We start from the raw sequence: 25192 nt of genomic DNA on the forward strand, positions 1-25192 counted from the left end.
TATATATATATATATGTGTGTACGCGTGTTCCCCGACAAATGTTTTGTATGTTACAACTTGCCAGACCAATTTAAACTAGTTTCCGTGTGCCATACACACGGTCGACAAACATTTTTCGAAATCGAATTAAATTTACATGATGTTCTACTCGCTAACATTTTGCTCTCTCCCTAGTTCGACCGTTCTTCATGTAAAACATGCCATAAACATGCTGCTTTTTTTCTCATTTCCCGTCCACCGATGAAACTTTCTCTTTCCAATGACAAGTGTTGACAAAAAAAAGAAATAACGTTGACTATGTCTTTATGTTTATGCATTTAATTAGACTTTGAGTAATTTCGAAAACAAATATTTTAATTCATCGAATCTCCTGAGAGAAAGAGAGGCGAAGAGAGAAAGAAACGGTGAAAGATTGGAAAATTTGGTATGCAACGGCAGAAAAATGGAAATTGGCAGACATGCACACTGGCACGTCGTCATCGTTTTTCAAAGACAAACTTTTACACCGCTTCTTGACGGCATGCAATACCATTATACATTTAATCGAACAAAGCAACGGCAACTTCAACAGCATCAGTTTATGCTGCTACGGAAATTCCGACATATATAAATGGCATTCGCCGAGAACAAATGATATAAAATGTATGTGTGTTGTGTCTGCACATCGACGGTAGATACATAATACTGCAAAGTGAACGAACGACCATTGCACATCGTATTTCATTAATATTTTAATCTGCGGAAAATTTCCTCGTTATTTATTTATCTAATTTTTGAAATCAGATGTAATTTATACGTGTTACATGATGCGCGCACGCACGCATGCACACACGCACATGACCATTGTGTCTGCTGTACAAAATGGGGCGCGTGTTACTTCAAAATGACTGTATGACAATTTAATAGATGTTCACAACGATAAAGAAAAGTGTGGCGAAGAGAACAAGTGGAATATAATAATAATAAGCTGTGCGTTTGTGTGTTTAAAAGTAGTGTAATGCATATAAGTTAATGATTATTGTATACGTGTTATGTAAACCATCGATCTTAACTTGAGTACAATGTTTGTGGTGAGACAGACAAAAGTCAATGCCGAGTCTAAAAGAAGCAAACGGCATTTTTAAGAAGTACACTCAATGCGTGCACTCGATATCATTTCGTTCTGTTTATTAAGCAACATGCAATTCCACTTTACTGTCAATCACTTTGAGTTAATTGTGTCGTGAATATGAAGTCATCGTCGTCGCCATCGTCGCTTGAGCTCAAAGTGATTAATATGTAATATGTTCTGTTCTGCTTCGTGTCACATCAATCTAAAGGAAAATCCATTGCGTTTCGCAATTAGGAATCGAATGCTTGCAAAGATGCAGTCATACGGTAAATCAAATACTAAATAAATTCACACGATTCACTTGGCACTACTACTGCGTCACATTATTATTACATTTCAAATCAGTATGAATTGTATTTTCATTTCGTTAAATCAAGAACGATGACGATTTTCTCACTTGTACGGATACGGCAACATCGACAGCGACATTGTTGCACGTTAAACTATCTCTGAATCGTTTTGTTCGTCGACGCCTTTTTAATATATGTATGTTCGCAAACAAAAAGCCATCTAGTTTGTTCCCCTTTCAGCCATTCCCTTTTATAACCATACGAAAGTTGCCGCAGAAAAAGTAAAACACGCTTGTTTGTTTCAAATTATGTAATTATATGGTGATGTTATGTTCATCCTTAGCAATACAATTTCCTAGTTTTTCTCTCATTCTCTGCCCCCTTCCCCCCCTCTCTCCTTCGTCTAATTTCATGTCGCGTTCGTCGCCTTCTTTGCATAAGCCCGCAATGATCTGCATGCATGATGTGATATACGCTATTAGTTTTGAGCGATAACAAAAGACCTCCAGCGAATGTGTGTAGTGTGTATGTGATAAAATACAAACGCAACCAAAATAAATTCTTATTCTCACGTATTTTGCGCTATGATGATGATACACATGGTGCTGTCGCTGCGAATAATACCCCAAAAAGTGATGTCTTTTGTTTTGCAATCCAACATTTCAAATGGTGGTAGATATACGTTGGAAAAAGCGCGCACACACACATTCTCTGTCTTTCGCTTAAATTGCCGTGCATTTATATGTGCGACTCAAGGCAAAAGTTATCGATCCGATGTTTTTTCTCGCTTTCTTTCTGGTTCATACATTCCATTTTAGTTATTCAAGGCATCGCCGCGTGCACATGCCGAGCCGAAGAAAATAGAGCGCGAAGTGATTTTTATTTTACTACATCACACTCTAACACTCGCATACAATGGTATCTCGTAACAATCGGGGCTGTGTCGCCTCATCGCATAATGTTATCATGCAACATTTGCTATTCCATTGTTTTTTCTATTTGATTTAGTTTTTGAAAGCCAAAAAAAAGGCAGCAAATGCCATGAACGCGAAATGAATGAATTTCGCCGGTAAAACAATGACAATGGAACACGAAAAAAAGACGACTCTAAATCGAGAAAAATGATGGCTTAACCAAAAAAGAAGAAGAAATAGATAGAAAAATTGGTTGCTTGTTCCTTTTTTTCGCTCGAAAGTATTCGATAGAATGGAAGAAAAACGAAGAAACAACTCTATTGCCGTCATAATGTCTGTCTGGTAATAATAATGTAGCATCGCCTTTTCGAAAATCGCTAGAACTTCGGTCTATTAAAAGATTTTTCGTTTTCGTTATTTGATATCGCCGTGACATGTGCACAATATGATTTAACAGACCATTGCGCGAAATGACGTGAACAAAACGTAAACTGTCATGAAACACAAATAAATAAACTGCATGATTTTACCCATGACAATTGCATATTTCATTCGGTGCCGAGAGAGTGAGATATTTATATCAAATGAAATGCAGCAAGACATGTTAATAGATATGCCATAATGTGCGCACAGACGAAACTAACATTCATTCTAGTATCCTCTCACGTCTCCAAGAAATGGAACAGCATAAAAATATTGTTGCGTATTATAATAAAATGCTCATCGTTAAACGTGCACAATTTATCTTTTGAAATTCTGAAATATACTGAAGGGAAAAAAACAACCAGCAACAGTGGATGAAGTGGCATTTTTGATCTGATGATATTTTATAAACATTGGCCAACAAAAGAAATGCATTGATGTACCCAAAAGATAGCCAATATTGCAGCTCACCACTCTCGAGTATACTGACCATACGTCATACAGCCATGATACGAATGAAAAAAAAAATCTCCATCGAAAAAACAAAATATGGTCTCACTTCAGTTTTCAGTGGCGTAACCAACATAAATTCTCATTTTATTTTGAACGAGGGTTTCATTTTTTACACTACAAACTACATTTTGGTTGGTATAATGCAATAAAATTGTGATTTGCAGTCTAATGTTTTAGATTTTTGTTTGAATGGCAGAATCGTGTATCCGAAAAATATGGTTTAACCGCAATTGGAACAAGTCACAATGGGATTTTCTAGAAGTAGTGTATAATAGCATCTCTACAAATTTTCTCTCTGTAGGTATGGCTTTAAATTTCCAAACAAAATCCAATGAAATTACCACGAAAATATTTTTCCAATTCAAAATATTATCAAATCAAAAACTTGTTTAACTCAGGACTTCAGTTGAAATGTTTGAAACTGACTCGACCAAAATTTTCTTGGTCTAATGGTTTATTGCAATTAAAAACGTTTCTAAATAGAGCGAAAACATGACTTAATTTGGTTTCTAAATTGAAAACATTACGGAGCTTTTAATTAAATTCACAAGTGTGTTTGAAATTTTTGTACAAAAATCAACATGCCGACCTACCGAGTGCAAAAAAACAGAAAGAACCAATGTGAGTGTACGTTTTCACTTGGAAAAAGAGAACATTTTAAAAATTACTTTCGCACAATCATTTTTCCGGAGTAGCAAAGGATTTTATTCTCATTATGTGTGTACACAATCTCACTATGTCTCATGGCAGTGAAGGCGCAATGGGCCTGAATTCAGACGAAGAATGTGAGCTTCAAGCATTTTCAAATGCTCATTTGTTTGATGCAATACTCTTGTACATGAAAGATAATAAAAAATTATTACTTCTCCACGCAACGCAAACGTTAGCAGAAAAAAAGCAACCATCCAACAAGCCACAAACAGAGTCTCGGCGACAATGTAATAGACAACAAACGATGAGGAGGCAATGGTTATGCTAAGTAAATGTAAAGCGATACAAATTATATGAAATCGACCCCAAAAAAATGTTTATATATTCTAACAAAACCATAGAAAATGTAGAGCAAAATAAGAACGAACGAAAAAACGGCAAAGCAAAACATGGGGACACAAAACGCATAAAAATCTATATGATGACAAACTGTAACAACGCAAACAATGTGACTTTCTATGCGCTTAAATTAGAGGCATACCCCAAAAAAAAGATACACACAGAGAAAAAGAACACAAACGATGGAGTGTGCCAGAGGAAATATTTTTAAAACGATTTGTTTCGTCGTGGCGTAGAAATTACGCTAAAAACTTTTTTTCTACCATTTGAAGCCATGCCGAAAACTAAGCTGCTTTTGCGTTGATATTTTTGTTGAAAGAGAGACAAACGACCGCGTTTATGTTTTCTACGAAGAATTTCAGGCATTTTCAAAAATAATGTTTGCAAAAGTGAAATATTAGACGTATAACTTTGACTCAAAGTAAATAGAAAATTGTTGAGTGCGTTTATACCGCAAAAGAAAAATGCCGGAAGTGTAACAGAAATTGTTATTGTTACGTTGAATACGAATAAAACGGAATGATAAAAAACAAGTAAATACAAAAATGACATGGAAAAATGCAGCCCACAAATTTAAAACGACACCGAAACACAATGTATGTTGCCGCACACATTTTTGCTGTGCAATGGTGAAAATATGATGCTGTAGGCAAATGATTGTCTCGTCGCTCGGTTTTCACATTGGCATTTTAACACACACGTAGAGAGAGAGAGAGAGGCGTGAGGACTTTTGTGTGTTGTATCACGCATTTGCTCACGTTTTGTTAAATAGCAAAAAGGGAATTCAATAGGAGTATTTCGGGAAATGGCACTAACATGCGTAATGTTCGAAATAGAACATGCCGGCTTAGGTGTTTTCGTGAAAATTTATTGTCTTTATTGTTGCCTATTTTAAGAATTATTTTTCGTATGTGTGTGTTGAACAACGGATAAGAGCATATCAATGTGTGGCAAGGGATTATATTCAAATAGAGGTTCTTTATCATTTATTCGCCGTACGAAGGGAAGGAAACAATTGTCATGGCATAAGAACTTTGGATCATTTTCATTTGGTGAAACATGTGTTTTTTCATCAGCCGAATTGTCTTTGATGAGTGGCAATGGATGTTAAAAAACCATTCAATGAAATTAAAACGGAACGTCTTTAACTGGTAAAATTTCAAAGTGGATGTAAAACGGCGAGGAAAGTTGACGCTCCATTTTTTCCTTCATTCTAATTTACATACCATTTTCCCGCTCAATTTTTCTTACAATTTACAAAACACCCATTGGCTTTTCATCCAAACTTTTTTGTTTGGTATTTCATCCGGTTTTTTTTTACTTTTGATATGAGAAAAAAAGTAGAACTTTTCCAAAAAAAAGCATTTGTGTTACCATTGATGAGCTAATAAGAAAAGTTAATCCTTACGGTCGATTTCGAAACAGCAAAACATCGACTGTTTGCGTTTTTTTGTACATTCTCTATCTCACTTGGGCCCACATTTCAAGCTTTATTTATATTTACCGTGAAATTACTGTGCGATAAGTATCTTAGCATTTGCGTTAATTTCTTTGGAACGCTTTTATCTCGTTCTCAGCGTGAATGTTACACTTTTCTGCAAAACTGGCACTTTTTATGAGGCACAACACATAAAATTGGCACAAGAAGTGCACACGCAACGACAAAAGAAGACTTTGTGTGTGTGTAACTTGGTGAAGAGAAATGACTTCTGTCAGAGAGGAGGGATGGGCGACAGAATAAAGATGAAACGAAGCGATGCCAAAAAGTCAACCAAATAGAGTGTGTGTTAAAAAGTTGATAAAAATTGTATACCATAATGTTGGTTCGTGCTACTGCATTAAAACGGCAATGTGTTGTCCCTGTTACGCTGTGCATCTTTCTTTTTATGCTGAGTGGCGAAACAGTTCGCATTGATTTGGTTTTCACGTCGCATTCCAGCGAATATAATCCGTGACTATATTTCTTATCCAAATTGACTTGTTAACAACTGCAATAGGCACGTACTATACAACGCCATTCAGATCAGTCTAATACTGTTTTAATGGAACAACAGTTGAAAAGTTGCCATTTCCATATTGTTCAAACAGCGAACAATATTATTAAAAGAAAAATCAACGTAACTATTACGTCTAAATGAAGATTTTTCATTGTGCCAATCGATGGACGTAAATGTTTGATAATGTCGTAGCGTAAAGTGCACATAAAACGAGCGATAAAAAGACAAAGAGAACAACAAAAAAGAGAAAACATGAATTTTATTGCATTTTCAGTTGGGTTTTTTTTATTGTGGTTGGATATCGTGTGCAAAAAGACTCACCGACCACCATTTGAAATGGCGTTTACAACAGCAACAGCAGCAAAAAATGACTACGTTGTAAGTTTTTATTACGATAGGTGACACATTTTATATGGAGCATCGATTACTCTCCGGCACAGCTTGAATGAAATGTTTGGCCAAATGGCATGTCGAACGAAGAGGAGGCAAAAAAAAAAAACCGTCGAAAACCGGGGTACAATCAATAAAATTGGGGCGTGTTAGTGGCAAACATATTGTCGAATGTAATATACCAAGCGTCAAATATAAAATGTGTCACAAACATATTTTTCATAGAAAAACATCATCCATTTGTTACCTTCTTTCACCTATCGCACTCCTTTTTTCGTCTTCATTCACAATTTTCGCATATATTGACGAAAAAAAGGAACATTTATTTGCGATATATTCTTCATCTTATTCATTTATGTTTGGTGCTCTTTTTGTAGTCAACGACTGAACCAGTTGTTATTGACAGGGGGTTGTTTTTAATGTCCTGTGACTACATTCGCAAAACTTTATTTCCATGTATAACAAACACAGAAAAAAGAATAGATCAATCGATACACACATGAGAAACTACAATAATGGAGATGGCATCATTTTGGCATGTTGCTTAATGGATCTTTTGAAGGTGCCGTTTTAACTTCGGGACGAGTAACAAACCAAATGAATATTATGGTGATTAGTCACACTTGAATAAATTTGATTCTGTCGCATACCTATGTGTCTGCCAATGGCCAAGTTTTTCGGGCGTTCATATGGTGTGGTATTTCGATTATACGAATGTCGCTCCCGAAATGATGATATTAATGTGATAACAACATATGTGTATTTTTTTGTTGTTGATAAAATCTCATATAAAATAAATCGCATCGTGCACACATGAAACACATCAATTTCATGGGCAATACCATGTGTGCGTGCTTTCGATATTATTTTGTGCGTAGACCGACTTGCGAAAGCAATTAATTTTATGCGTTGTTTTGTATGTTTTGAATTTACACTGCCACCGATTTAGATTGCTGTCATTTTTCATGTTTGTTTTCTCGTCATGCATTCAAAACACTGTAAAATTGTTGCCTGCAAGCAAAATATTTCATGTAACGCTTCCATTGTCGTTAAAACCCCAGCGTGCGTTCAGTTCACTCGTCATAACGGCTCCACTTTTTGTTTCGACGTTTTTGATGTTTTAATTATTTTAAGAGGATATTTTCGGTGCCATTGTGTGTTCATTTTCATCAAATTAGCAAGAGCCCAAGCATAAAGATTGTGTGAAACTTCCATTTCAACAGGAGAGGAAAAAAACATTTATAACCGAATAACTTTGAGAGAGTGTGAATTATGACAGTAATTATGGTGGGATAATTTTATGAGATTACGACGGTTAACGCCCACACACTTCGCGTGGTAATCACAGTTTGACAAAATGACGGAAAAAATGCGTTTCGATGTGATAGAACAAATGTATCGGTATGTCTAGTTTTTGCTCAATTGAACACAATTGATTTTTATCCGGATTATTGATTTTAAATCGATTGGTTTCAAGGGATTTTCTACTTCAGCATAAAATCGCAGTAATTTTTCAAATGATTGCATCCACAAAACGTTGGATCATTTCGGCCAACAACAAAAAAAGAACTACAGATAGTTTCGATTTCGTTTAATTAATGTCATCATCATGCCATGTGCAAACGATTGCAATGCTTACAGAACCGAATTTGCGAAAGAAATCGAAAGAGAGATAAAAATATCAATTTAAGAAGAGATTTTATACCGAAAGAAACTGTTTGCTTTTTCAGTGTCATAAATTTCGCTTGAAAACGACTTCAGATCGAAATTCACTGACTTGTGTTCTCTCAGGAGTCGTCGAAAATGCCATGGAAAATCCTGTCGAAATTCTAATTTAAAAGTACAGTTAAGAAGCCAAAGATCAAAAACTCTAAATCGAAAATGAATGTTAAGAATTCGAGAATTTACCGCATGGATTTCTGTCATTTCACATTGTCGACTTTTTCCACATTGGCAAAATATAGCCGATGTTGGTGTGGTTTCGTTTTTCGTTCCACACTTTTTGCCTTTTTTTAACTATACTCTTGGCTCTCATTTTTCTTTTCGACACAAACATATACACGCACACACTCAGTTCAACTTTATCTTTCTCGTCCGTACAATTTTTCGTGTGCGAATTTTTCATTTTCGTTTTAAGTATAATCTTGCACACATAGACCTGAATGAGAACTAAGAAGTGTGAACTTCTCGCAATCTGTATCCCATATATTGAGAAAATTGGTTAGTTACACAGTTACACGTTACCAGCGGATTTTCGCACGACGATGAATTTTCTAATTTGTGATATCGTACAGCTCAGCTATAACCGACTTAAGCTATTGATCGCATCATCCTCACACAGACTATTAAATAAATAGAAAAATGTCAACTGTGTGTACTGCATGCTCTGTCGTTCTATACCAAATGAACGTACTTTAATCCATGTCCGTACCAGAGAAATATTGTAACGGCAGAGAGAGAAAAAAAACTGCAGCTGCTCGTACACGTCGATGGTGTGCTTCGTTCTGCACAGTGGTTATCGTGCCATGACACGATGATATTTTTTCAGCTTCAGCTCTAATGTTTGTCTTTTTCTTGTTTGGAAAAATTGTCGTTTTTTTCTTCACTCTTTGTTTGTTGTTATTTTATTTGTTTTGGTTGGTTTTTCATCCGATTTTTTTTGCAGCCCGCAATATAAGGAATTGTTGCGTGGATTTAGTTTGTATTTCGTATTTTTTTTTTCGCCGGGTGTTTGTTCCAGGAAAAACTTTTTTCCTTCGTCTCTCACGAAAGTCAAAAAAATATAAATAAATGTTGGTATGAAAACTCAAACTTATAAACGGATATGAGACATTTCTTTTTTCTGTTCACAAATGTTATCTTAAAATGTAAGAGCGCCGAAAGTGCAAAAATGCATGACAAGTTGAAATTGAGATGCTGGATATAATGCATAGAAAAGTCAACTTTTTAAAGTTTATGTGAAAAGAGATATGGCTTGTTCACCATTTTAATACTGGCACAAAAATATCGAACTCTTTTGTTACGTCTTCGACTGCTGCGGCTGTTACCAATGTTGATGCCAAGCAAATGTGTCGTAGTTGGCGTAAAAGTTTTGCATTGACTTACCGTTCGAATGTCATTTTGTCAAACAATCGGTAGTATACATTGCGTTCAAAAAGAGATTCGACGAGACTGAAATCCAAGACAATTTTTCTCGAATTAATAATAGTTTGGGAGAGATATTCCGGCGCCACCTCAATAAAGAGAAGAAAGACAATTGCAGTTTCTCGACGAACTTTTATTCGAGATGAAAGAGAACGAGAAAAAAATGGCAAGGAACTTTGTCTTTAATCTTTCGATTCTTTATTCTAATGCATGTTACTTATGTATGCGTGTAAGCCCATGCATGTTTTTTTTGGCGAATAGATGACAGTTGATACGGTATGTGAAACTCTTGATTCCCATTGCATTTGTCATGCATGAAATGTTCACATTGAATTCAAATTCCATTGGGGGAGATGGATAAAATTGAAAACAGGTTCACCAGAAAAATCTTTGAACATGATATTATTACATTTTCGACATTTTCCATAACAATAACTGACAACTAGACGATACAAAGCAACTGGATATATGTCACAATTCGGGGAATATGTTGCAAAAGGGAAAAAAATCTATCGTCATGCAAGGGTTGTTGATCCGGTTTTGTCGCTTTGCATCACATACCAATACGCAAATTCGATTTGAAATTGTTTTGAAATGGTTGACGAAAATATAAAGAAGGAGGCAGAAAAAAAGGAAATTTATCCCGCATAAAAAAGCAATAGAATTTTGCGTCTTTGTACAATGAACATGGGTTGTTGGAGAGAATTTCTTTTTATTGAAATTCAAATGTATGACATTTATGTGTATATTCCGAGAATTGCTTTGGAATTGTCATATGATTCGATTCATTTTCGATCGCAAAAATCGGAGTAGGCATTCAAATAAATGGTCGCCCGTATATGACTCGATTGGATAATTCAGATAAGAGCAATACTTTAGCCAATGACAAAGGGAAAAAGCGGCAACGTTTATCTGTAATTGCAAAACGAAGTAATTTCGATTCCGCACCAAATATAATAGTATTATTTCCCAGCCCCAGGTTAACAACTTCCAATAAAAAAAAAAAGAATTTCTCAAGAGCTGTGCTGTAATCGAAAAGTCAAAGTGTCAGTTATAAAAATGGATATTTCAATGCCAAAGGTCTGATTCATAAAAAATGGATTGCATCCGTACGATTGGCATTGAAATGAGACTTTTTCACAAAAAAAATCAAGTCATCATTCGCTCCAACAAAAAACTTTCATAAAAACAACTCACGTCGAATACTTCAACTCTTCCTCTCTCGCATGAAAATTAATGATTATAACCGTGATTGAATATAAATTAGTTAAAAACCATTTCATTTTCGTACCGGCAATGCACATTCCATGAAAAATCATTATCATCCGTTGCATTCAATTTTTTTGCTTGTCAGTATATCTTCCGTTTTGGCTGTAAGCATCACACACTAGCAGATAAATCTTGGCTGATATGAAATTTATTGCACATTTAACTATTGAATAATTGACATTGATAACGCTCATATATTTGCCATCGTCATCGTTGCTGTTTCTCTTTTTGCATTCGGTGAGAAAGCCGCTTTGACTTTGCATTTATATTTTAGTGCAAGCAACCTCAACCAGACGAACAGCGGAATAAGTCACATTCACTGCGAACCGAAGCAAAAACAAAAATATATTGATGCGGAGAAACCGAATCATAAACTATTGAAAAACTTAATAAAGAGCATTTTGAAATGCACTTGAGCACTGTGTGATTTTCAAAAGTTGTTTTCATGTGGGTTTTTTTCTTCTTAATGATCGGAGCTGAAAGTTTATCGATTGCATGCGATTTTCAACCGAAAAATTGATTGTACATTACGAGACGAGAAACGAAAAAAAAAAACAGATGTGGTTATAAATTGCTAAAGTACTTTACCACTGTGACGTTTCGAATAGGGAAAATTTTTCCCGGAATTCTCGCTAACAACGCAGAAAATTTATGATTTTTTAAAAAACCTTATTCATATTTTCGTTTGGCTTAACCACACAAACTGTGGTTTTGATTGTGTTTGGGAAAAGTTTGTGTGCTTTTCTAGTGCATTTGTGTATGAGGTTCATTCAATCACATCAAGTAGAAAATTTATTGCATTATCAGATCGAGAATGGCCGTTGCAGCTATTGGCCACATATAATACAGCAATGATGCTGACTTGCAGACAATTGCTTTTTCTCCCCTCGTCGTTCATTCTTTTTTTTTTTTGCTCACTTCAACTACTCGCTGTAGTTTTGTCGTATAACGTACGTTTTTCATGCGTATTATTTTTTTTGCCTCATTCGGCCACCACAAATGAGCATTACCACAATTGAATAAATTCAGATGACCTATAGGAAACTACCACGAGTGCTCGCTCTCACTCTCTGTGTTAAACGAGAAAAAAATCTGTTCGTCCCGAATGATTTCACGTTCGCATTTGCCAATATAAAAATATCTATCGAAACTGAAGTAAACGAAAAAGAGTTTTCATCATTATTCTTCAAAATGATTATTGTAACTGGCATTTTCCATTTCGTCTCTTGCACAACAAGCACCATCATCAATTGATTTCGATGATTTATACGGAATTTTGTGAAATTCAATTTTTTCCTATAATCTTTATCTTATTTATTTTGTTATAACGTTACAGAGGCTTCCTGCCGTAGTATTAACATTGATTGCGAATTATTTTGAAGAGTCTGATAAAGCATTTGTGATGGCAAATTCGCCTCGAAGTAACAATATATCCTTTCCAATCAAAATTGTCCATTGGCTAAATATTATAATTCTTCTTTTTGTGCACACGTTTTTTTTTCTTGCTGCCGTTAATAAATCGTTTGAGAATACTCGATTACTATTAGCAAAATGGAAAAGATGAAAATTGAATAGATGACAAAAGCGTCTGAGGACCGTTGCAAAAAAAAATGCTTTGTCACTGAATAATAAAATGCTGAATGACGCAACGCAAACTTGATATCGAAAGTGAGTGAGTGAGAGAGAGAGAGAGGAGAGAGAGAGAAATGTGAACAAATGACCGGCGATTATATCTATACCCGATGTGAACAGAAGTTGACAGCCATTATTATTTCTAATTTAAATCCATCGTAGACGAGTGTGTGTGTATGAATGTCAGCAAAAAAAGAATGCTAGAAAGCGGAAAAATTTAAATGTATTTTCTCAATGGACCGATGACTGTCATTCACTATTCTAGGTTCGGACACATAATATTCACATCATATTGAAAGTAATCTGGCTAGATTAATTTGCGTTCTTGAGAGCAAAATGTAAATTGCACGATTCCCAATGCCTAAATATTTGCGTACAATTGTCGTTCCATTGGCGCCAGCTTGTCAATCGATTTTTCATTTGAAGTCACTCAAAATACATACACTTTCAGCATATCCAAAAGCTTTATCAAGTCTTGTGATAGCCCAAGAGGAAAATCTATTAATCAAATATGGATTTCCATTGAAGATGAAAGCAACAAAACTCATCTCCATTCACAAAAGTACTTTGTGCTTGTGCGTGAAAAAGAGATATGGCTAAAAATGTTTTCGAAATGTGACTTATTTGTTTGAAAATGAATTCATTTGCTGAGACGGTAAACGATTTCTTTTACATTGACAAAAGCATTATGTCACTGTTTAACATCTTTTTCAGACGGCTGCAACATTTTCGGATGGAGGAAAAAAAACTTTTCAAAAATTAACGCGAAGTAAAACTTGACACGAGTATTATACATACAAAAGTTGTGCAAACAAATCATCGAACGTACATAAACTAAGTGAATAATAGACGATTTATTCAAGTATTTTGTTTACAAAGAAATTCATGCGTTTCTTCGCACTCATATAACTCTATTCCTGCTTCCACGATAAAAATAAACATCAATGGCAAAATCAATCATATTATCTTCAACAAAGCAACGTTTTATTTTATGTTCAATCGCTTGTTTAAAACTTAGTTTTTAAGTACATACCGTTTGGAAATATTTCAGACGTGGCGGCGTTCTTTTTTCTCACTCTTGTCAAATGTTTTTAGACACAGTCCTGAAAGCAAAAGAAGAATAAACATGAAAATACGAAGTAACAAAGTTAATTGAATCAGTGAATGTCAATACATTGTAAACAGCTTTTTATACGAATTGAAAAACAAAAATTGTTGCCAACAGACTTCCAATCTCATTATCACCACGAATATCTCTTGGGAAATGTTGAAAATATGCGCACATCGCGCACATTCAAAGTAGATGATGAAATGCGACAAAGTAAGTTGTGTCACACGAAAAAAAAAATGTGTGTGTGTTCGGTTGAGCATGCAATGAGCAAAGTAAACTTAAAGGTGTAAGCAGTAATTGGGAAAAAGAAGTTATTTGAAAAAAAAAAACGTTTTTTCCCCTGTGTGTATCTTCAATTTCACATCGAATTGAATGCAAACGAAGTGCCAATTGTAAATTTCAATAGGAAAAAAATAATCTCTCGAGGTATCACTACCTCACATAATTATAATGATATTTTGACAGCATTTTCTCAAACAATCAAAATGTTTGTACGCTGCAAGCGTGTGATAAAAAAAATATCAACACAATGTAATGGTCATTTTTGGTGTCCGTAATAAAATATATGTATGTGAATCGATCGTAAATAGAAAATACATTACTTTCACTATATCTCGTTGAAGTGCTCTCATATGAAGCATCGATTGCCTCCAGTCTATATGCCAATTGGCAAATATGCAAATGACCTCGAGTTACTGGTGTTTATTTTCTCCTTGCCACATATAGTAACTGACTTTGTGTTTGCGACCATATTTTCTTAATAAAAACGATTTGAATTCCTTGCAGCCGTTACGTTTATGAAAATATTCACAGCAATGCAATTAAGGTAGGAACGAATTAAGCAAATTACAAGTGGCGAGTGTTATAAATTTTCACCTTTCCAGTACAAACAACAAATCTGTTTTATCCATAGTGCGTTGTTGTCGTAATTGACTCTCACTATGTTCATGACTTTGATCGGTGCTTTTTTGTCTGTCTCATACGGTGTATGATTAAATGGCTGTATATATTTCAATCACTTAGCCAACCGTTTTGTTTGCTTTATAGTTTTGGCATCGTGTATATTTTAATGAAAGCATTGCAAGTGATCTACATCAAGAGTGTCCGTTAATCTGTCAATAAAAAAAAATGATTGACTTTCATGAAATACTGGTTAATTTCATCGCATCTCATATATGGCGAGACCGAAGTCTCACTTTTCAATCACACCACACAAAAATGGGCGTAATTTCACTAAATTACTCGATTTATATGCAATATCAAAGTATATTGCTTTTTTCCTAATTAGAAGTTCGAACATGGTAATCATGAGCATGAACACGAGCTGTACATAATCCCATTCAGACATACATGAGATTGTTATTTGTCGTTAGCTGGAAATTGAAAGGCGATTCAAACAAAACCACCTTTCTGTTGGATATGAAAAAAACAAAATGTAATAAAAACAACTTTTATGGAATACGAACGTGTTTTGACATCAAAATAATAGTCACGATGATAGAAAAACAATATTATAAAAATTTATAAACAAAAATTTTGTCTATTGAGTATTTATGTCAATAAATGTTCCTGTTTCTTTAGTTTCTACCCTTGTACCTGTTTAAAGCAAGGGTGTAAACAGGTGCCATTCTACAAGAGGATATATCCATGCAATCAAAATCCATGCCATAGATATAATTGTAAGCGGTGCCACAACTCTAACGCTACGCTACTTGTGCACACTACAGTGAATATTAAACCATGTGATGTAAATCATATACATCCCCCCGACATGAAAAAAGTGACATGGTGGCGCCATGTACCTGTAATATGGTGGTGAAAGAACAAACTTTGCATGTGCGACCACACAACGTATTTGCGACCACACTGTGATAGACGATTTGTTTTTTCTTCTACTTTTTTTAAATGAAATAAATTTTAAATACAAAAATGATGAAATCGCAAGGAATTTTCTAATTGTAAACATTTTATTTTTGAAAATGGATAAATTTTATGATCACTCTTTGCGACCACGCACATTTTGCATTTGCGACCACAAATTATTTCATCCAAGTTGATAACAACTAACATCAATAATGTGGTCGTACATGCTCTTACATGAAAATTTGTTCTTTCACCACCATGTTGTACATGGCGCCACCATGTCACTTTTTGCAATACACTGTCATGTCGCAGGGATGATCATATACATATATGATATATGTTTTTGTTTTATTCAAAGTTAAAAACTCTTTCCACGTAGCATTCATTACTTTATAAAGTAATATATTCAACGTAACTTGTTTAATTGCAAAGAGTTCACACCATTCGCGAATAAAATTCTTTATTAACAGCTAAACAAATAAAAAGCGTCATGAATTGAGAAAATATACCAACGTGAATTTTTTCAATAAATAATATAAAGGGCCTTGTATTCAGTTATATTTTATCAGTTGGAATAACAAAAACATTTCATCAAATTATTCCGTTCAATAAAAACTTTAAAATGTCATATCGAAAATTGGCGATTTTTACACTTGTTTTAGTTTTTTCCTCGAGTATTTTGGCAAATTATGAAATTGAACCATTGCCTTCTTCAAAATATAAAGAAGCATCGGAATTTGTGGTCAAATACATGTCTGATGACGAAAATGTTGGTGAGTTCTTCTCATTTATTATTGAAATAATTTTTTGATAATTGTGTGGATATTTTTGTGAAGATTTGACCGGAGCAAAAACGGCATGGGCAAAAGAGCTCAAGAAAGGTCTATCTTTCGTTTGCTTTAAGCCTGGGACACAAGACATCATTGGCGTTAATATCTTGGAAATAAAAACGAATTCTTCAGGAATACCGGTGAATAAAAATAAAAAAAAACAGAGGACAAGTTCAATTTTTTCTTTCCAATTTTTTTAGAGTGCATGTGATGTTGTATTTAAGAAGTTTAACGTTCGTAAATATTTGATAACCAGCGCATTTGTTGTTCATCCAAATTATCGTGGCAAAGGAATTGGCAAAGCACTTCTCAGAGCGAATGAACAAATCTGTTTAAAATGTGGTGTGAAAGTTACAGCCGGCCTTTTTATATCGGATTCGTCGAATATTTTGACCGACAAATTGAATTACACGAAAGTGCATCGCTCATGGTAATGTGAACAAAAACATATTTAATACTAATTTCACTAATTACTTAAACATATTTATAGGTCCGAAGTATTGAACAGGATGGTAACTTGTAAGGCCTTTGAATATGATCATATAGTTGAAGCAGATGTAAAGCAACCCAAATGTTGTGGTTTTTGACGGTAAAATTGAGTTCTTTTTTTCGAAACTATATTATTATATTTATTTCGATTGTATTTAAAGTCAAAAACTCTGTACAGATTGAAAACTTTACTTTTATTTTTGCATTTACTATTTATATTGTCTATTACTTTATATCGTAAAAGTCCTTTTCAACTCATTGAAATACGAATGTAATAGCATTGTGGAATCAATATTCATTGATTAAATAAACAAAAGATAAAAAAAACCTTACAAATGAAAAGCTTTAAAAGGATCGTTGAGAAACTTGGAAAAATGTAAACATACTATACAAAAGGTGAGTCGACTGATGTAACTTTAAAGTTGCATGAAAAAAAACCGTGGCCTTCCAAACGCAAAAAGAGTATCAGTAAATGAATGAACGTGCTTACTCAATAAAATGTGTATTTTTGCTTGAATGCCAAATGCATGAATGATTTTCTTTGAACAGACGACGGTCGATGTATTAAACAAGATACTTTGCCTTGTGTCAATGCCGAGATTGGATAATCAAATACCAGAATGCCCCTTTGTCAATATGCGATATAACGTGTAATGTATTACCGCTTCAAAACAGGTAAACCAGAAATCCGGACAATTATACACTTGATTCTCCATTTCAAACTATTGATACACTTAGTCGTAATGGGTTAACGTATTCGCTTTTACGAGGAAGTGGATGCTTTTAATCGATAAGAGCTCTCATACAAATAACATCAAACTCGTTCGGTTCGTTCATCATTCAACGGATTGCACATAATATTTAAAAAACACACACACCAAAAGGCAACTGATAGTGGATTGTTATATATGTGCGGTGCGGGCAAGATTAAGGATGAGTCAAAATAATGAATACATTCATTTTGGAAGTCAGTTTTAAAAACCATTTACGATGGGATTTTTAACGGGCACATGAACCAATGGTCGAAAAATGTCGAAAAGAAGGAATTCAGAAACGAAATTAAATGATTACATTTTACCAAAGGTAAATTTTGATGTTCGTTTTCGAGTGTTTTCTTTATTCATGTAAAACGCGATCAGTTTTCCACATGAAGAAGAGTGTTTGAATTTCAGGCGAAAACCAGTACATACGCACATATGAAACGTAAGAAGTATTTTTATGGAGAACGATAATTAAATAAATTGAAGTTCAACGAGCTGAATTAAATGATGAGCCTTTTTACCTTTCGTTCCCTTTCTCTCTCGTATTCCATACACAATTTCGAAAAAGTGCGGCTTGATAAACTGTTCTCCAAATAGCATGGCTTCATTTGGCGCTATTTGAAAATGAAAAGAACGAATGGAGTTTTGTTTTTCTTCTCTCTATTTCTTCCCCTCTCCGTCTGTCTGTCTGATGTAACAATTATCTCCGATTGAAAATTGTGCTGCAATCAGAGTGAATCGACTTTATTGAAAGAATAAATGTCAGTTTCGTTATTTCCGGCTTCGCTGAATTGAATCGCAAACGAAATTCAAAGAGTGCATTTCGTTCGTTGATGTTTGTAAAGAAATGGAAAAGTTTAATGCATTTTCATTTGCAACGTCAAAGTCAAACTAAAGTATCTTTTGAAGAAAAAGTTTCAATTGATAGAGAGACCCGAAGAGAGCAAGACAGAGAATCAGCAAAAAGTGAAGTGAAAAACATTCGAATGCAATAATTCAGTTTGAAATTCATTGAATTTGTTTTGACTTTATCTGCGCTTACAGCGAGTGTGATAGTTGATAAAAGGGGAGCGAGATGTTTCACTTTAAATGAATTATTCGCTAATAAACGGTATCAAAATTGCATTAAAAACAATAAATTACATTTTATTAGACGCATTAATCATTATTTCATTGCAACAATTCGCTCGTTATTAATCTGCTGGTGTTCGTTTGTAGCGGCACTCTTGATTATATCCCCCAAATCCCCGGAATTATAGCTACGGTCTCATAGACTATCGAATGGAATGTGTGAAGAGAAGCGCTTTTGGGAACTGTATGTGTGAGTGTGCGTGGGTTCGTTGGTGAGACGTGCAGTTTTCGCATTTAATTGGAACGAAACATAAGTCATGTGTCAGGGGAGCTCATTCGTACACATGAACAAATTACATTTTGCTCATCGGTTTCACTCAACCGAATGTAAAAAATCACCGACATCGTAAATTTCGGCTGTATGTATATATATCGGCGCACTGTTGCGTGCATCAAGCACACTGTTACATTGTATTGCTGGCACTTGCTCTCTGTTTGTACGATATGCAAATCGCAATTGTAGCAAAAACCAATTATCAAACTCCATTCAACGAACACACACACAGCAATGACACTTTAGAATTTACAGTCTACCGAATGATTCGGATGGCTGGGGAGAGTGAAGGTACTGGTGCTTTTCTAATTTTGCAGACACAATTTTCGCAAACATTTGCAATTCATTTTGATGTAAAACACTTCATAGCACTGGTAAGCTAAGCTTGGCTAAAGCGTCGGCGGCAGTGGTGACCAAGCAATCGAGACTTGCTTTCTCGACGCTCTAGACACAACGTAAACGCGAACGAATCGTATAAAATATATAGGAAAGATTGTGTGCACTGTGCATTCAATTCGGTTGGAAATTCATAAGTCATCCAAAACCACCAATTCCATCTTCAAGAAATTTAACCAAACCAAACAAATCGTCTGGATTTTGTCTGTTGAATCAGGTTTTCATCAAATCAACAGTAGAAACTTATGCGCGCTCTCAACAAAACAAACAGTGTCGAATGCATTGTTGATAGACCCCAATGCTTATTTCCATTTTATGTTTAAGTTTAGGTCAAACGTGAATGAAAATTGCGTCGTCTTTGCGCTCCATCGATGATGTTGCATCGTCAATGTTACTCTGTTCCAAACGAACACAATACTATTTTACATTTCAGCAATTATCACACGCACATTATCTTTCGTTGAAAGAGAATCAGCAATTATTTTATATTATAATTGCAGTTTATCTTCAGTTTGGCAAATCCATGAAGTGCAAACAATCAGCGCCAAAACCATTTTCCATTCGTTTTGTTTTCATACCACTTAAATTAGAAGTGCACATCTCGAGCACATTACTTTGTGTTCCATCTGCTGTAGCAATTGATTATTATTAGCAACGGATGCGTTCGAATTTTCCATTCATAAATCACAAAAAGTTATAATTCTCGGTCGGTTCTATAAGTAAACGCAATATGAGAACGAACGCAGATAGAAAATCTACGATGAAATTAATCTAATTGGATATCTAGACGCTTTGCGTCTCACCTTCTGTGTCATTCATCATTCATTCACTGACTTTTTTTTCGCTTTTCTTCGTAAAAGACTTTTGTCACGCGAGCAAATTCACGGAACTTAATTCATCATCATCGCTTCAATCATTGGCTAATCAATATACAAGACCCGTGCACCATACGCGCCTTTTGACTCGTCACGACGGTATTGTTGCCGCATCATCGTCCCTCGTTTGCATTAAATCACATTTCGGCGTTGAATACGCCAGGAGAATATATTTACAAGAAAAACACGCTTACAAATTAAATTATAAACTTGGTCGTTTTTCCGTTAGACATCGTCGATGCGATTGCCAACAACATTATCAATGAGCACATTCACATTTTCGCCTAATGAGAGACGAACAACAGATGCCATGAGTACACACAACACCGATGTGATCATCACTTCAAAAATAACTTTTTCATTTGAATTTGTTGGCATTGGAGCATTGGAGATTTTTCTTTATCCATACAATTCCAAAAAAGAGCACTGTGGGGAAAGTGTTGAATTCAAAGCGATAAAGATTTAGCGCCAATTGTTTCGTTTCGTTTAACAACTGAGTTGTGCTTGCACTGCCGCCAAAAACAATGATGACGACAACGAGGGAAACAACTATAAAGTTCTAACGCATAGTTTAGTCGATGGCGGTGTACTTAGCAAAACATATGCGACCGATTTGAATACATGGACGCGTAATGCTTCAGCCACTCTCTGCAATTATATTCCGGGTTGTTCGCTTCCGAAAACATTCAACAACGGTGGGATAAACTTTTACGAAAACAGTTTAATAATTGGCAGTTACATTTCGAAACTACTACAATCAAATGATGTTCGTCGCATACACTTGACTCGAGGTTTGCATTTCCGAGCGAAAATTGTGTAGCATTCGGTTGGCTGGATCGGTGCGATTATTATTTATACGTACATTTTAAACAATTTAAAGACACGAATTTTACGATGGAAAGGCAGACACTGAAATGTTGAATAATCAAATTTCAATGCACAACTTTCTTTGGTCTGTTTGTTATCGTTTCTCATCGAATCGACATCGTTTGATGCAAAATGCGTCAGGCTTTCTGCCTTGGCAAATGCACCGAATCAATTCCTATTCAATTAAATTCATTGGCAGACATTTAGACAAATTCAATTTGAATTGATTTGACAGAAAGTTTTTGATGAAGATAAAGTGAAAGATGAAGAGGTTGAAGTACAAATTCATTTGAATCGAAAATTTGCATTTCTGCTGATCAATTCAATTCGAGTTTTGTTCGATGGAATTGAAACTTATTGCCTAATTTCTATGTATTTGCGTTGAAACTTTATGATCAATAAATCTTTTGTGAACGTCAGCAGTCAATTACATGAACCACACTAATCAAATGCAATCAACAACTGAATCGTTGCGGCGAAACAGTAGCTCTTTATGAATAGTTTATTTGTTGTATTACAACAAATAAACCGTGTGAAAAAAACTTCATGTTCCAGTATTATTTGGAGAAAAATAAGAGCTACTTTTTCGCTGCAACGATTCAACTCTATTTTACAAAATCACGAGGCACTTTATATTTAAAATCACTTTTTTCCTAATGATTGAAATAATAACAATAAACAATAATCGTTTTGAGGAAATGTAATCCGCGCTTAAATGTTCAATAATGGTTTTCTTATTTTGGTGGCACTTTCTATACGGGCGCGCGCGATAAAATGTGAGTGGAAAATGGCTTCAAAATTACGATGTCGACTTTTTGGTGCACGTGTGCTAGTCAGTGTTGACTCTTAGCGAACCTTGTTTCATCTAACAAAGAAAAATGACTCTATCTCACTCCCTGTGTTTCCCGTTCCTTATCCCCACTTATCCCTCTCTCACTATCTCTTTTTCTTTTTGGATCTTCCTCGTGCAGTCTCGATTAAAGTCAAACCGAAAAAATGGCACGAATAAAAAAGGTAAAAAAATCCAGTGAATCCATATGTTGTCAACGGTTGCAACAATACGTGTGCGCCCGTTCAGTGCCAATTCACTGTCTGTCGTAGTGCTACTCGAAATTGATGCGATTGTAACAGATGACAGTGAATCGAAATTGGGGGGGAAACAAGCTAAACAGACCAAACCAAAATATACACACATCCTGAACGTCGCCACAAAATTACAGAAGAACGAATTTATATTTATGCCGGTTGTTGATGTTTACCATGTCGTATTTTTTATATCTCTTCTTCTATATATTTTCCTCTTCATTCACGATAAAATGAACGACTTTTTTCTATCGACGTTTACATTGTGCGAGGAAGCCCTTCGTCCTCTAATACCATTATTAAAAATTTAAAATCGTTTCTCTTTATGGTTATTCATTTTGGCATATGTTTGTGCACAAACACACACTTCTCTCTTTTTTTATTTTCTACTGTATTTTAGTACATATATTTGTTTTACACACACACGGTATTTTTGCCGGATGATTGGTGCTTCTGGTGATGTTTTGCACTGGTTTTCATTGCACATCGAACGAAGAAAAGAAAACAATCACAAACATTTCTTGCCTATGTTGCTGCTCTATATTCCTTTTTTTGTTGTTGTTTTTTACAATGCACAATTCCAGCGTTTATTTATTTATTTTTCCTATCCATTTACGGATAAATTGGCAAACATTTCTGGATGTATAAAGAATAATAAATGTCCGGAAAATGAATCGAAATCATTTTTCTTTTTTACTTTTCTCATTTTGTCGTCTGAAAACGACGATTTGATTTTTCGCTTAGCCTCTTCCTCTCTCTCTCTCTCTCTCTCTCTTTCTCTCTATCTCTCGTTTCTGTTCACATATTCCCGCATTTTATAGGAAAAAGTCGAAGATAAATGTCGAAATAAAAGGACTGCATGAATCCGTTGAATATCCAATGTTATAATGTTGGTAGCAACTTGGCAGCGTTTTTATCTAATGCAGAGGCACAATTGGCGGCCCAAATTGCCGATGAGCATACGAAAAATGAAAATTTATTGGAAAACGGTCGTAATGATTATATTATATGTTCGTTACAACAATATTGACTTAAGAAAATATAGAACAATAACACAGTTTCAGGGCATCGATTCGAGAAACGGAAATATTTTCTCATTTATTATCTCGCTGGCTCTTTCAGGTCTGCAGAAAAAAATAAAGAGAATGAATTGCATTTAAATTGAATGCCGTTTTTTTTACGTTGGAATAAAATATGGCCCGAAAATGAAAAAATTCTGTCAATGGAAATCCTTTCAGTTGACGATGTGATAATATCGGGGTCGTTGACTTTATGACAAGATGCAAAAAGTGAGTTAAAAGAGATTATCTTTTTTCAATATTATTTAGCGAAGGCGAATGCAATCGCTTAATCACGCACGAATTGGCGTTACCCTACCAGAATAGCAAAAGGTTAATCGTGTCTTTCTTTCATATCAACCATTGAGTCATTTACTGGTAATGCATATCTAAATTCGGCTCACAGCAACTCAACATCAAATGTTATCATTTCACAGATGATGCTGCTGCTGTGGATACTGTGGATGTTCGCTTTCGAATTTGTCTTTCCTTACTTGGGCCACATTGGGTTCGTTGCATCACGCACATTTCTCCTCATTTTCTCTCTCTGTGTCTCTCTCGTTCGTATTGCCGTTATAATAATAAATTAAATGATGATTAATGGCATTTTTGCATTTTGGTTGGATTCCTTAATGTGGTAAAGTGCGTGCATGTCAGTGAACGGGCAAAACATGATATCTTAACGCACATTTACTCAGTGATATAGAAAATGGCCTTTTTCTTGGTCGCAAGCACGTAGCCCAAGTTTACGATCGACTCGATGATGATGCGTTGTACAATGCCCAAAAAAAGAATAGAGAAATTGACAAACCACGCACGCATTATCGCACACACATACACACAATATAAGCAGTGCACAAGTCATTGTGACAACGCAAAATTGTATCATTGTCTGTCGATACCAAAAAATAAAAACTTCAATGTAGCACAATTGATACCGACAAACTCTCCCTTTCATTCTCTGCATTTGTAATAAACAACCTTGTAGATAATGGCCACTTATTAGTCCATGTTTGGCATTTTATGTTGATGACTGACTTGTCGTCAATCAATAAATTTAATGCCAAAAGATTCAAGTCAGCGACACCAAGGTAATTACTATACAATTCAAGCGTTCATTACTCGTATACAATTCAAATTCACACATACATTGGGTCATCGGCGCAGTTTGATTCATAGTGCCAAGAAATAAACAATTGTTGAACAACTTCAAAAATCAACATACACAGCTTGAAGTAAATCGGCTAAGCCTCCAATCTATTTTATTTCTCTTCGACGTCGCTCAAGTGATTTATCTTTATTGAAAATATGTCAAAAAGTGCTGTGTGCACGCGCCTCACTTTTTATGCTTTCACTTTGACTCGTCTCAATCGAAGAGCAATTTTCTTTGTAACATTTTCATAAAATGGGAAATTCATTGTGTGCATGTTGCCAACTGTGTGTTCGTCGTTCATTGAGAGTAAAACTTTATTTGGCTTGAGCCTAATATTTGGCTATCAGCTCAGCCAAATGTCAAACGAAAAGATTACATTACAATTACGGAATTAAAATCTGTATCCAAGATTAGTTATTTGGCTGTCGATGCCAATACAATGAGTCTAGACTTTTAAAGCGATTAAAACGTCACACTTGTCACAGCAACATGAAAATAAGCCGTTATATTTGCGGGCTGGCATTTATGACTCCTTCAATGTTTTACCATTTTATGATTGTCACACCA

At 35.0% G+C, this 25192-nt stretch overlaps 2 protein-coding genes across 3 annotated transcripts in view; one reads left to right on the forward strand and one right to left on the reverse strand.

Moving 5' to 3' along the window:
• Window positions 1–25192, reverse strand: part of LOC116348940 (uncharacterized protein DDB_G0286591) — a 117776-nt gene that overhangs the window by 70890 nt on the left and 21694 nt on the right. Inside the window, exons 1-2 of one of the 2 annotated variants that reach the window (XM_031780170.1) lie at window positions 14722–14834; window positions 13768–13837 (exon numbers count right to left, since the gene is read on the reverse strand). The gene's annotated coding sequence lies outside the window, so the exon portion shown is untranslated. Of the gene's footprint in view, window positions 1–13767; window positions 13838–14721; window positions 14835–25192 lie in introns of those variants that run through there. The other variant, XM_031780168.1, reaches the window with a different exon arrangement.
• Window positions 16283–17218, forward strand: LOC116348942. Its single transcript, XM_031780172.1, has 4 exons — window positions 16283–16481; window positions 16545–16678; window positions 16739–16968; window positions 17029–17218. The coding sequence occupies exons 1-4, from the start codon at window positions 16331–16333 to the stop codon at window positions 17123–17125; spliced, it is 612 nt and encodes a 203-aa protein (XP_031636032.1). The 5' UTR covers window positions 16283–16330; the 3' UTR covers window positions 17126–17218.

This window comes from Contarinia nasturtii, unplaced genomic scaffold, assembly GCF_009176525.2.
Source record: "Contarinia nasturtii isolate CC-2019 unplaced genomic scaffold, AAFC_CNas_1.1 Cnas_scaffold_2678, whole genome shotgun sequence".
In the NCBI taxonomy this organism is placed as follows: Eukaryota; Metazoa; Arthropoda; class Insecta; order Diptera; family Cecidomyiidae; genus Contarinia; species Contarinia nasturtii.

Bases quoted from the DNA above. Each gene is read 5' to 3' on its own strand.
- LOC116348942 (XM_031780172.1), top strand. From the start codon at position 16,331: ATGTCATATCGAAAATTGGCGATTTTTACACTTGTTTTAGTTTTTTCC. The intron at 16,482-16,544 runs GTGAGTTCTTCT...ATTTTTGTGAAG, and splicing joins GTCTGATGACGAAAATGTTG to ATTTGACCGGAGCAAAAACG. The intron at 16,969-17,028 runs GTAATGTGAACA...ACATATTTATAG, and splicing joins ACGAAAGTGCATCGCTCATG to GTCCGAAGTATTGAACAGGA.